General features: G+C 40.2%; 1 protein-coding gene across 1 annotated transcript; it reads right to left on the bottom strand.

The window, feature by feature from the left end:
- Positions 1-6,059: 6,059 nt before the first annotated feature.
- LOC149169982 (uncharacterized) lies at positions 6,060-9,676 on the bottom strand. Its single transcript, XM_089425409.1, has 6 exons — positions 9,508-9,676; positions 8,609-9,153; positions 7,587-7,718; positions 7,277-7,493; positions 6,897-6,967; positions 6,060-6,695 (listed from the first exon to the last, which is right to left on the bottom strand). Exons 1-6 carry the CDS (start codon positions 9,674-9,676, stop codon positions 6,060-6,062), a joined length of 1,770 nt encoding a protein of 589 aa, XP_089281535.1.
- Between the last annotated feature and the right edge of the window lie 3,142 nt (positions 9,677-12,818).

Here is a 12,818-nt window from a genome sequence, read left to right as displayed (position 1 = left end):
AAACCAAACACTAATTTCAAAATCTGTGATTTTTTGAATTGTGAAACCAAACACTAATTATTTCAAAATCAAACACTAATTTCATTTTTAATTATGATAAAATAAATAGAATCATAGAAAGATGCAGAGGAACTTCTCAATCGCCATTTAAATCCATTTCCATATGCAGATTGAGTTCCCGATTTGGAAGCAATGTGACTCAAAGTTATTGTTAAAAAAATATTATATATACTCACTGTAAAAACATAATTAAAAAAATTAAAAAATATATATAATCACCCTAAAAACATGATTAAAAAAATTAAAAATAATAATAACGCAGGAAGAGCCAGACGTTTTTAAAGTGAAGAATTGAGAACCTGGGAGTACTGAGTAGGATTTGGTGATTTTATTTGTTTTAATCAGATTGAAATTCATTTAAAAAAAAAAAGGTTCAAAGTTTGTTTTAATCACATTGAAATTCATTAATTTTTTTTTTAAAGAGTCAAGGTCTGGAAACTAAATGGCTGGGATTTAGTTATTTTCCTTGCCTATGATGTTCTGGTCAATTTAACTTGAGCAATATTCCCCAACTAATAATATCAAACACTGATTTCAATTTTAATTATGATAAATTTAATAAAATCGGTTACATCATTTGAGAGAGGGAGCCAGCGCATACCTGGAGCTGGAATTGAGACTCGTTGTGGCTTTGTTTTTTTGGGAAGAGCTCCACGGATAGAACTCTGCTTTTTTCTGGGGAAGAACTCCATGGACAGAACTCTGTAACAGAAGATCTAAGAATTTTGTTTAATAAAAGAATTATAGCACAGTAGAAGTCGCAGTATAGTATAAGAGATTTCTTTTCATGGAAAAAGCACAACAATTATAATACCTGTGGCCCTGAACCAAAAATTTCTTTTCTGGGAAAGAACTCCATGGACAGAACTCTGTAACAGAAGATTTAAAAATTTTGTTTAATAAAAAAATTATAGCACAGTATAAGTCTCAGTATAGTATAATAGATTTCTTTTCATAGAAAAAGCACAACAATTATAATACTTGAGGCCCTGAACCAAAAATTTGTGAAGAGCAATTTGAATACAGGAAAGTGTGAACACTTATAATATTGTTTAGGAGTCGTTCTCACTTGTGAATAACAAATAGAAATCAGATTGCTTTTCTGAGGTTAGTAATCAATGAGAAAAGCATGTTGGGCTGCAGTCAGGGTTTGAACATCCCAATTTTCCCTGGGAGCCCTGGATTACAAATTAAAATCACACAAATTCACACAGAGAGGAAGAGCCGCATTATTGAGCCACTTATTTCAATTTGTACATTTCCCTAAGAAGATAGAGCTGGAGAATGGTTATACCAAAGATTTGAAGCAAACCAGTGGACAAATTATAGAAAATCAAATATATTTTCAAATACAAATTAAAATCACACAAATTCACACAGAGAGGAAGAGCCGCATTATTGAGCCACTTATTTCAATTTGTACATTTCCCTAAGAAGATAGAGCTGGAGAATGGTTATACCAAAGATTTGAAGCAAACCAGTGGACAAATTATAGAAAATCAAATATATTTACCTCAAACCAAAAACCCTTGCGCAGAGCGGAGGCTCTTCTTTGAGATGGGATGATCCAAATGGAGGCTTGCCTCTTCCTCCTCTGTCACATAGACCCACATGACTCGACTCAAACTCGAACCTAGACACCAGACCACACACAGACATGACATGACATGACTCGACTCAGACTCAGACTCAGATTCCCAATCCCCACACACAGACAGACAGAGCAGGCGATGGACAGAGGAGGAAGAAAATGCTAAATTTGGGAGGCTAGATGTATATATAGCCAATTCCTTCAACGGATAGAAATTCTGTGTAACGCATGAGCGCGAACTCTTGAAGCATCCAGAAATCAAAGGCTACATAATTCGCCACTATGGGAAACACATTGGATCCTGCTTTTCTAAATCCCAACGGTTCACCACCTCAAACAGTTACGTCAGCACTATGGGAAAAGCAAAAGCATTGGAACCTACTTTATTCGGATTACGGTTCTCCACCTTTTTGCGTTTTCTTGAATTGCCTGTAGAATTATCTTTTTTGTATTGGGTTGTTTTTGGGCTACTTCTTTTTTATTAAATTTATTTAGCTTTTTCAGATTTCAAATCCTCCATGTTGCAGATTCATGAAATAAGTAAAGTTTTATTTTATTTTATTTATTAAAGTTATGGAAATTTGAATTTTTCCTAAATTTGTAAAATAATTTATATTAATAATTTTTTTTATAAATTAATAGAATGACAAATATTTTATTGGTTTCTAGCATTATTTTTTCATATATTTATTATTTTATTTAGTGTAAAAAGATATGTAAATGGATAGTTAATAAGAAAGCAAAGATTGCAATGAAGTGTGAATTCTTGAACTTTACAGATAATACTTTTGTGTAGATAGACAATTGAGGTTATAGGAGTCAAGACACACATGTATGTATCCCAATGAATCCTATCAACTTCAAGTTGAATTTTTTCGTCATTATCTCATGTGATATTTGCATATATATATATATATATATATATATTGTTGAAGTTAGATATAGACCAATTTTTCTTTTGTTACAGTAACATAAGTGCAGTTCAGAGTCTTGAGATTGCTAATACCTTGTCTAACTGGAGCACCTTGTAAATAGAAATTGATACAAACAGGCTGGATATGTTAGACCTTGACATACATCAACATGAGAAGACTATTAAGTGTTGCAAGAAAAAAAACCAGTGAGTCGCAACAACTATTGAGCATAATCTCCAGGCATCCATGATGGCTGGTCACTACTCTCATCCTCCAATCTGACAAAATTCTCCTACTGAGTCCATATGTACCTCCCTATACAACCTCCAATATTCAAATGGCGTTGATCCTTACACAAGCTTCGTGCCATGATCAATGAAGTGATAGGAGCACATGAAATGTGCAAGTATAGTGGGAGCCATGACCCCTTTTCGTACGAGCTAACATCATATCAAGGTGAGGGGGAATGGGTGGGGGTATGTCGCTCCTGGGCACCCTTTGTAGGGGATATTTAAATGATATATGTTGTTTCAAATTCTAAAGGTTATTTTCTTCCAACCTACCCATAGGCATTCTACCATTTACGAAGATGGTCATAAATGTCTAGGTACACATCCTCTTGCTCTAAAGTATTGGTTTTCTATTGAGGTATTGTATGCTTTGCATTTATGTGTCTTCTAAAATTAGGTCTGAAATTTGAATACTAATTGTTTTCTCATAGTGCATTTTGGCATAAAGTTAATTTACTTAGTTGTTTAGGTCTATCTATCAATGTTTTGTGAAACCTGTTTAGTCATGCTGCCGTTCTCATAATCAAAATCCAAAATAGTTCTTGATCTTTACATTCTTCTTCTTCAACATGTATATTGCAACACAGCCACCAAGTTGCGTCTGTCATTAAGGGAAATGTGCTCATCAACACCACATTGCTCCTAACTATGAGCCTCACCTTGTGGTTCAAAATGTTGAGAATAATAGTGGTTTAGCTTACATTTCCTCACTTTTAATATATTTTCCTAGGTATAAGAAAGTGGACAATGCATATTGCAATCATCATCATATACTTCAACAAAAAAATATGAAGTGAAGCTATCATCAATGTACCATTAAATCCACTCATTCATTATTATCATGATTTTGGAAATCATCTTAAATAAAAAAGAAATGCTAACTGTATTTAATATCTGCTCTTCTTGTTCTAGTTATTACCATTTAGAAAGTAATTTAATGACGTAACCCAGCCCACACTGGCCCACAACTCCGCGTGTCCTCGGCTTTACACCTGTTGTCGGACTTTACGACGTGTTAGATTTTTCGGCGGTTGCATGCAAGGTGGTCAGTAAATATCTATCTGGCAACTGGGAGTAGTTAATGCTGCATTCAATTTCTACCTACACACCTCGGGCCTAGTTCCTCCGTTTGTTCTTTGGCCAAAACATTTTGGCTTCCCGGTCATTCGAGATGGTTCTGCTCTGCGGTGAGGTTTCTGCGAGGGTTTGTTGGGTTTACTGTATGGTTCTTGCTTTGGTGAATATGGAAATCTCTGGTTCTCCTCCTGGTATGACTGTGGGTGAATACCGGCCTCCCAAACCTGGTTATGTGTTTGTCAGTGGTTTTCTCTAGTGGCTCGAATCCGTTCTGGTTCTGGAGGTGCGCTCGCTCGAATTCTCTTCACACGGTAAGCTCCTTAGTCTCGTCCTGTCGTTCTGTGATGGTCTGGTTGTAGAACCTGGTGTCTCGTCCAATAATCGCTCCTTGCTATTGTTCTATTGCCTCTGCTTTTGTATGGTCACCTCCGGTATTATTATTGTTGCCTCTGGTCACTGTTCTGTGCGTAAAATGGTTTAACTTCCGTCGTCTTTGGATTCAGGTAACAAGTTAATAGACCTTCGCGGCTCTGGACAGGTAATTAATCCCTTCCCTGATTCAATTCGACCTCCTTATGTTGTTGACCCTGACCAGAAATGTTCCTTCTGTCTCAGCTCTGTCAATTTGTTAATGGCTCTGCTCCTCGAACCCTTGGTCCGGCTTACTCAGGTAATGTTTGAAACCCTCCCGTTTTGGTGGTTGTTTAGACTTCGGTTCATCACTGTGTAATGTATTAACTGTGCTCTGTTGTATGTGCAGGTCGATGGCTCGACCTGGGTACGCGGTTTCCTTCTGGGTTCGTTCTTCCAAATATAGCCACTCTTGCTTTACCGGTAGGCTTTGGTCCTTACATTCGTCGTTGCACTGATAGGGTCTTGAGTTTCCTGTAGGGTTTGTAGTTTTCTGTTTCGCTTTTCGTATGCAATCTATGTCACTTTCGAAGATGAAGCTTCGGCCTGGTTGTAATTCCTGCTCTGTTTAACTGTTCGTTTGTATTATTATGGGGGTTGCTGTTACCAAACCCTAGGCTAGGGTTTGTCCACTCTGGACGTGGCACTTGTTTTTATTTATCAATGAATGTAATACATCTATGTCTCGGTCAATAGCAATGAGAACATGGTTTTGTTATATCTGTTTGACTTATGAAAATTATGAGGAATCGTTCGAAGATACCTTTGCTGTGGTTTGCTTCTCCGGCACTCTGTCTCCGGTTTTGTTTGCTCTCGGTCGTTTTGTTGTATTTCACTACTCGGACTGTGGTTCCACTCGTTGGTCCTTCGCTCTGTATTTGGACAGTTGCATGAATTTGCTGTGGTTTGTTTGTTTGATGAGAACACAAAGAAAAATACGACCTTACAGTGGTCATTCACTGTTTGTTAGCACAATTCCTTGTAATTCGATAAATGAAATTACAATGTTACAGTAAATAGGCAATCAATACAGATGGACAATGTTTGGAAATAAGTTCTGTATCTATTTCTTTATTTCTCTGTTATGAGATTGCTGAACCCTTCTCTTGTCTTATATTGCTGCTTTTATACATTTTGGTTACAGTTAATTGAAACTGCAATTGTTTTGTCAGTTGAACAGAAACAATTGGTTGTGTAACTACAGTTCAGTTGTCATTACAAGATCTGCATTTAGATCATTTTGTCTTTTCTTTTCTAACTTGACAGATCAATTCCTAAACTACTGTTTATTACTGTTGAACCTTAACAACCCTTAACCGACATTTAACTTGACCACATAGCAACTAAAATTACAAAAAAATAAAATCCTACCTCATGACCTTATAAACTAATTAAAAGAAAAACAATCCAGATACTCAACAACCTTCCAACCTGGCAGAGACTTCACCCGGTCATGGTGAGCTAGATGCTCCTGCATCAGGCTCCCGGGGCAAAAAGAAATCATGGCTCCGGTCCATGAGCTTCTCGACTGAAGTACCTGTCTGTTCAATTTTCCTGGCATCAAGCCATGAACTGTCCTCAATAGGACGATTCTTCCACTTGACCAGGTACTGCACATACTCCTTCCGCCGAGTTCGTTTAACCACCTAAGTGCCGAGAATGCTTTCGATCTCGGGAGGTTGAACGTAAGGCATCTGTCTCTTCCAAGCTTCTCCTTCATCTTGGGTACTCCGTGTAGGTCGCGTGGTTCCATATTCTTCCTTCTCCTTTTGGGTCAGCCGTATAAGGGAACAGGTCTGCTACATTAAAGATAGGTGAAATGCCTATTCCGGGTGGCAATTGTATCTCGTAGGCATTCGTTGAAAACTTCTGAAGGACTTTGCAAGGTCCTATCTTTTTATACTTCAATTTATCGTACGTACATTTAGGGAAGCATTCTTTGCGTAAATGCGCGAGGACTTCGTCCCCCACGTCAAACTGTACTTCCCTTCTCTTCAGATCAGCTTGCTGTTTGTATTTTAAGCTGCTGTCCTGTGATTTAATTTTTACTTGTTCATGCAAATCTCTCATCGCGTTAGTGAAATCTTCTTCGTCTGCGCTTCGCCTTTCCTGCAGTCCAAGGTCCCGCAGTTCAATCACTCCGCGAGGATGCATGTCGTACAGGATCTGAAATGGACTGAAACCTGTGCTGCGGTTAGGCGAGTCGTTGTAAGCGAACTTTGCCTTTGCAAGCGCTTGATCCCACATCCGCGAATTCTCTCCGACCAAGCTCTGTAACAGGTTTCCCAAACTCCTGTTTACAACTTCTGTTTGCTCGTCAGTTTGCGGGTGATATGCAAAACTGTATCTTAGCTGTGTGTCCAGTTTTTTCCATAAGGTACGCCAAAAGTGTCCCGTGAACTTCACATCCCTGTCCGAAAGGATAGATTTAGGCAATCCATGTAACTTGACAATTTCATTTTAAAACAAGTGGGCCACGTGAGTGGCATCACTGGTCTTTCTGCAAGGAATAAAATGCGCCATTTTTGAGAATCTTTCCACTACTACCATTACCGAGTCATATCCTCGCTGTGTCTTGGGTAGACCTAAGACGAAGTCCAAGCTAACTGAGTCCCATGGCCTGCCTGGAACAGGTAACGGTGTATAGAGTCCTGTGTTTTAACTGTGACCCTTTGCTAACTGGCACACTTTGCATCTGGCCACAAACCGCTATACATCTCTCCTCATCTTAGGCCAAAAGTAGAAATGACTAAGCTGCTCGAGGGTCTTGTCCATGCTGAAATTTCCGGCCAAACCTCCACTATGCTTCTCTCAAATAATATTCTCCATCATCGAGCAGTCAAGTATGCACAACTGTCCTCCCTTAAACAACAACTTCTCCTGTAGATTGTAGTCCAACCAAGGACTGTTATCTCTCGCTAAGGGATTCTGACATGCCTCATAGGCTTCTTTAAAATCTGTATCCGTCTGGTATAAGTCCTGTAAGTGCTCAAAACCCAACACCTTCACAGTGCTTTCCTGCAGAAGTAGAGCTTTCCTACTCAGCGCATCCGCTACCTTATTTGCTTGCCCGCTAATATGCTTCAACACGAAATTGAAACTCTGCAAATACTCCACCCATTTGGCGTGTTTGTGGTTCAGCTTGTGTTGCTGCATTACATACTATAGTGCATAATTGTTTGAAAACAACACAAATTAATTTCCCAATAGATAATGCCTCCAGTGTTTTAATGCCTGTATGACAGCATAGAACTCCTTATCATACGATGAGTACTTTTGTCGACTCTCATTCAGCTTCTCGTTGAAGAACGCTACAGGCTTATCCTCCTGACTGAGTACAGCTCCAATTGCTGTCTCGCTGGCATCACAACGAACCTGAAATAACTTCTTGAAATCTGGTAATCTCAGGATCGGCCTCTCAGTAATCTTTCTCTTTAACAACTAGAAACTTCTCTCTGCTGCCTCTGTCCATCGAAAAGGCTGGCTGGCCTTTTTGATGGTGTCCAGCATAGGCGCACAAATTTCACTGAAATTATTTATGATTTTTCTGTAAAAACTCGCTAATCCGTGAAAGCTACGTACCTCAAATAAATTCTTTGGAGATGGCCAATTCACTATCGCTGCCACCTTCTCCGGATCCATCTTCAGTTCATTCTCTGCTATTACAAACCCCAAATAAATCAATTCCTTCTGCAGAAAAGTATTATTAGCAGTTTATTCTACTGTAATTTCTCCAGCACCTTACGCAGATGTTGAAGGTGTTCTTCCCTTGTCCTGCTTAAAATACGTATGTCATCCAAGTATACTATCACAAACTTCCCAATGTACTCTGTCAGCATCTCATTCATTAACCTCATGAATGTACTGGGCGCATTGCTCAGCCCAAATGGCATGACCAACCATTCGTACAACCCCTCATTCGTCTTAAAGGCTGTCTTCCATTTGTCCCCCTCTCGTATCCAAATTTGATGGTACCCGCTTTTCAAGTCTATCTTAGAGAAATAAGCTGCCCCGCTTAAACAATCCATCATATCATCCATCCGTGGCAGTGGAAACTTGTACCAGATAGTGATTTTATTGATGGCCCTTGAGTCGGTGCACATCCGCCATTCTCCTCCCTTCTTGGGAGCGAGAACTGTTGGAACATCACAAGGGCTTAATCTCTCCCTGATCAATCCCTTGTCCAACAGCTCTTGCACCTGCTTCCTAATTTCTTCATTGTCCTTGGGGCTCATTCGGTATGCCGCTTTGTTAGGCAAACTAACTCTGGGTATAAAGTCAATATGATGACTTATGCTCCGTTTGGGGGGCAACTTATCTGGCAAGTCATCTACAACTATGTCCGTAAACTCCTCCAACATTTGCTGGATCTCCGTAGGTAAATCTGATACCTCTGTATGCAACAATACTGTCCTTGCTTTCTTTACAACTGCATAACCTATCTCACTATCCTCAATCTGTTTTAAAAACTGTTTTCCGCTGACCAAAAATGTTCTTGATTCACTAGTTCCTGCTGGCCCTTCTTCCTTGATGGGTACAAGCGTATGCTTGATTCCATCCTTCACAAATTTATAATAGTTCGTCAATCCATCGTGGACCACTTTCCTATCACACTGCCAAGGCCTGCCAAGCAGCATGTGACATACATCCATCGGCATGATGTCACAAATAACTTTGTCCTTATATATGCCTATTTGAAACTCAACCTCGCTCTGTTCATCCACCAGCAACTGATGGCATTTTTGCAGCCATGAAACTCTGTAAGGGTTGGGATGCTTCGAGCATTTCAACTCCAATTTTTCCACCATTTCTGTGGACACTAAATTATCAGTACTACCACTATCAATAATTAACTTACAACACTTACCTCGCGACTTGCAAATTGTTCTGAATAAAACCTTCCACTGCGTCTGTTCGGTGACCTCCTTGACTGGTTTTAACAACACCTTGTGCAACACCAGAGCTTCCCTTGTTTCCGGAGCATTCTCTGCTTCTTGGGGAGGTGCTGCTGCTTCCTCAGGTTGCACTACATACGCACCCTGCTATCTAGCTGGATCTTCTTCTGGACATTCAAAAGATCGGTGTCCCCATTTATGACACCTATAACACTGATAACCAGCCCCTCTACCTCGGCCATTTCCCCTGCCTCGCTGGGATGACCTACCGCCTCTCGCACTGCCACCTCTGTCTGCTGATCCAGAAGCTTTAGAAATGCTGCCTTCCTCGTTGCTATTAGCAGTCCGACCCCTGCCGTAGGACTGGCCTTTCCCTCTATTGGTTCCTCGTCCTCTCCGGGCATTTTGCCTTTTGGTAATTTTCTCCTCAGCCTTCATCGCACTCTGATATGCTTCCTCAATGTTGTTCGAAGACAAAATACTGATTTCATCCAAAATATATAACCTTATCCCATTAACATACCTGGCTGTTATTTCTGCTGTATCCTCTGTATATCTGGCTCGCAAATTCACTCGATAGAACTCCTCCGTGTACTCCCTTACCGTCAATCCTTTCTATTTCAGATTCTGCACCTGCCTGTGCAACACAATCTGATAGTCCCTCGACAGAAATCTGCCCTTTAACTTGGCCACCATCCTTGACCAGGTTTTAATCGGCGCCTTGTTCAATCTCTTCCTCTCGTTCTGGACACTATCCCACCATAGGGTTGCGTGTCCCTTCAATTTTGTCACATCGAACTTAAACCTGTGATCTTCGCTGACTTCCTCGCACTCAAAGTACTTATCCATCTCACTAATCCAATCCAATAAAACTTCAATAGACAAACTGCCATCATACGCCGGGAGTTCTGGCTTGGGTTTACTGCTTGCTACTAAAACAGATCTCAACAAGCTCACTTCTGCAAACTCACCTTCTGGTCCATCTACTGCTACTTCAACTTCCTCTTCACTGTCATCGCCTATTTCTGGATCTCTTCGTCTACCTGCCTCTAATGCCTCCAAACGGGCAACAAGAATTCTGATCTCTTCTCTCAATCCTTCCTCTGCCAATCTTCGAGCACCTTTGCCACGACCTCGCCTTCCTCTCTCCATTCCTCCTACTAACATAAACAACCGCTCTGATACCACTCTGACGTAACCCAACCCACACTGGCCCACAACTCCGCGTGTCCTCGGCTTTACACCTGTTGCCGGAGTTTACGATGTGTTAGATTTTTCGGCGGTTGCATGCAAGGTGGTCAGTAAATATCTGTCTGTCAACTGGGAGTAGTTAATGCTGCATTCAATTTCTACCTGCACACCTCGGGCCTGGTTCCTCCGTTTGTTCTTTGGCCAAAACACTTTGGCTTCCCGGTCATTCGAGATGGTTCTGCTCTGCGGTGAGGTTTCTGCGAGGGTTTGTTGGGTTTACTGTATGGTTCTTGCTTTGGTGAATATGGAAATCTCCAGTTCTCCTCCTGGTATGACTGTGGGTGAATACTGGCCTCCCAAACCTGGTTATTTGTTTGTCAGTGGTTTTCTCAGGTGGCTCGAATCTGTTCTAGTTCTGAAGGTGCACTTGCTCGACTTCTCTTCACACGGTAAGCTCCTTAGTCTCGTCCTCCCGTTCTACTATGGTCTGGTTGTAGAACCTGGTGTCTCATCCAATAATCGCTCCTTGTTATTGTTCTATTGCCTCTGCTTTCGTATGGCCACCTCCGCTATTATTATTTTTTCCTCTGGTCATTGTTCTGTGTGTAAAATGGTTTAACTTTCGTCGTCTTTGGATTCAGGTAACAAGTTAATAGACCTTCGCGGCTCTGGATAGGTAATTAATCCCTTCCCTAATTCAATTCGACCTCCTTATGGTGTTGACCCTGACTAGAAATGTTCCTTCTATCTCAGCTCTGTCAATTGTTAATGGCTCTGCTCCTCGAACCCTTGGTCCGGCTTACTCAGGTAATGTTTGAAACCCTCCCGTTTCGGTGGTTGTTTAGACTTCGGTTCATCACTGTGTAATGTATTAACTATGCTCTATTGTATGTGCAGGTCGATGGCTCGACCTGGGTACGCAGTTTCCTTCTGGGTTCGTTCTTCCAAATATAGCTACTCTTGCTCTGCCGGTAGGCTCTGGTCCTTACATTCGTCGTTGCACTGATAGGGTCTTGAGTTTCCTGTAGGGTTTGTAGTTTGTCGTTTCGCTTTTCGTATGCAATCTATGTCACTTTTGAAGATGAAGCTTCGGCCTGGTTGTAATTCCTGCTTTGGTTAACTATTCGTTTTTATTATTATGGGGGTTGCTGTTACCAAACCCTAGGTTAGGGTTTGTCCACTCTCTGGACGCGACACTTGTTTTTATTTATCAATGAATGTAATACATCTATGTCTCGGTCAATAGCAATGAGAACATGGTTTTGTTATATCTTTTTGACTTATGAAAATTATGAGGAATCGTTCGAAGATACCTTTGCTGTGGTTTGCTTCTCCGGCACTCTCCCTCCGGTTCTATTTTCTCTTGGTCATTTTGTTGTATTTCACTACTCAGACTGTGGTTCCACTCGTTGGTCCTTCGCTCTGTATTTGGATAGTTGCATGAATTTGTTGTGGTTTGTTTGTTTGACGAGAACACAAAGAAAAATACAACCTTCCGATGGTCGTTCACTGTTTGTTAGCACAATTCCTTGTAATTCGATAAATGAAATTACAGTGTTACAGTAAATAGGCAATGAATACAGATGGACAGTGTTTGGAAATAAGATCTGTCTCTATTTCTTTATTTCTCTGTTATGAGATTGCTAAACCCTTCTCTTGTCTTACATTGCTGCTTTTATACATTTTGGTTACAGTTAATTGAAACTGCAATTATTTGTCAGTTGAACAGAAACAATTGGTTGTGTAACTACAGTTCAGTTGTCATTATAAGATCTGCGTTTAGATCATTTTGTCTTTTGTTTTCTAAGTTGACAGATCAATTCCTAAACTACTGTTTATTACTGTTGAACCTTAACAACCCCTAACCGACATTTAACTTGACCACATAGCAACTAAGAGTACAATAAAATAAAATCCTACCTCATGACCTTATAAACTAATTAAAAGAAAAACAATCCAGATACTCAACAACCTTCCAACCTGGCAGAGACTTCACTCGGTCATGGTGAGCTAGATGCTCCTGCATCATTTAAAACCTTCTATCATTTTGCAACATCAAGTCTTTGTTTTTGTAAATGTAATTAATTAATTGGGGAATGCTATGGAAGAGTGGTAATTTTATTTTCAATTTAATCCACTTGAAACTACTTTATTGGGCATGTTTTGCCTCATTTTTTTTAAGCAATCACGCATTTCTCCTCATTTTGAGGATGATACTTAGGATAAACTAAATTCATCAAGGCCCAAGGGTTCATCCCACCTTCGACGATAACACTAATAAAAGTGGTTGAATTGTTGGTGCCTTTCCATCATCACATATGTACATCTTGCTCATGAAGGACACACATGTCACAATCTAGAACTCTGGTGGGGAGGACAACATTTTATC

This window comes from Pinus tabuliformis, chromosome 4_2 (genome assembly GCF_031772625.1).
Source record: "Pinus tabuliformis cultivar Carrire ecotype Pingquan chromosome 4_2, CPIR1, whole genome shotgun sequence".
Lineage (NCBI taxonomy): Eukaryota > Viridiplantae > Streptophyta > Pinopsida > Pinales > Pinaceae > Pinus > Pinus tabuliformis.
The sequence above is the reverse complement of the archived record's forward strand: the minus strand, read 5'-3'. Positions and strand labels throughout refer to the sequence as shown.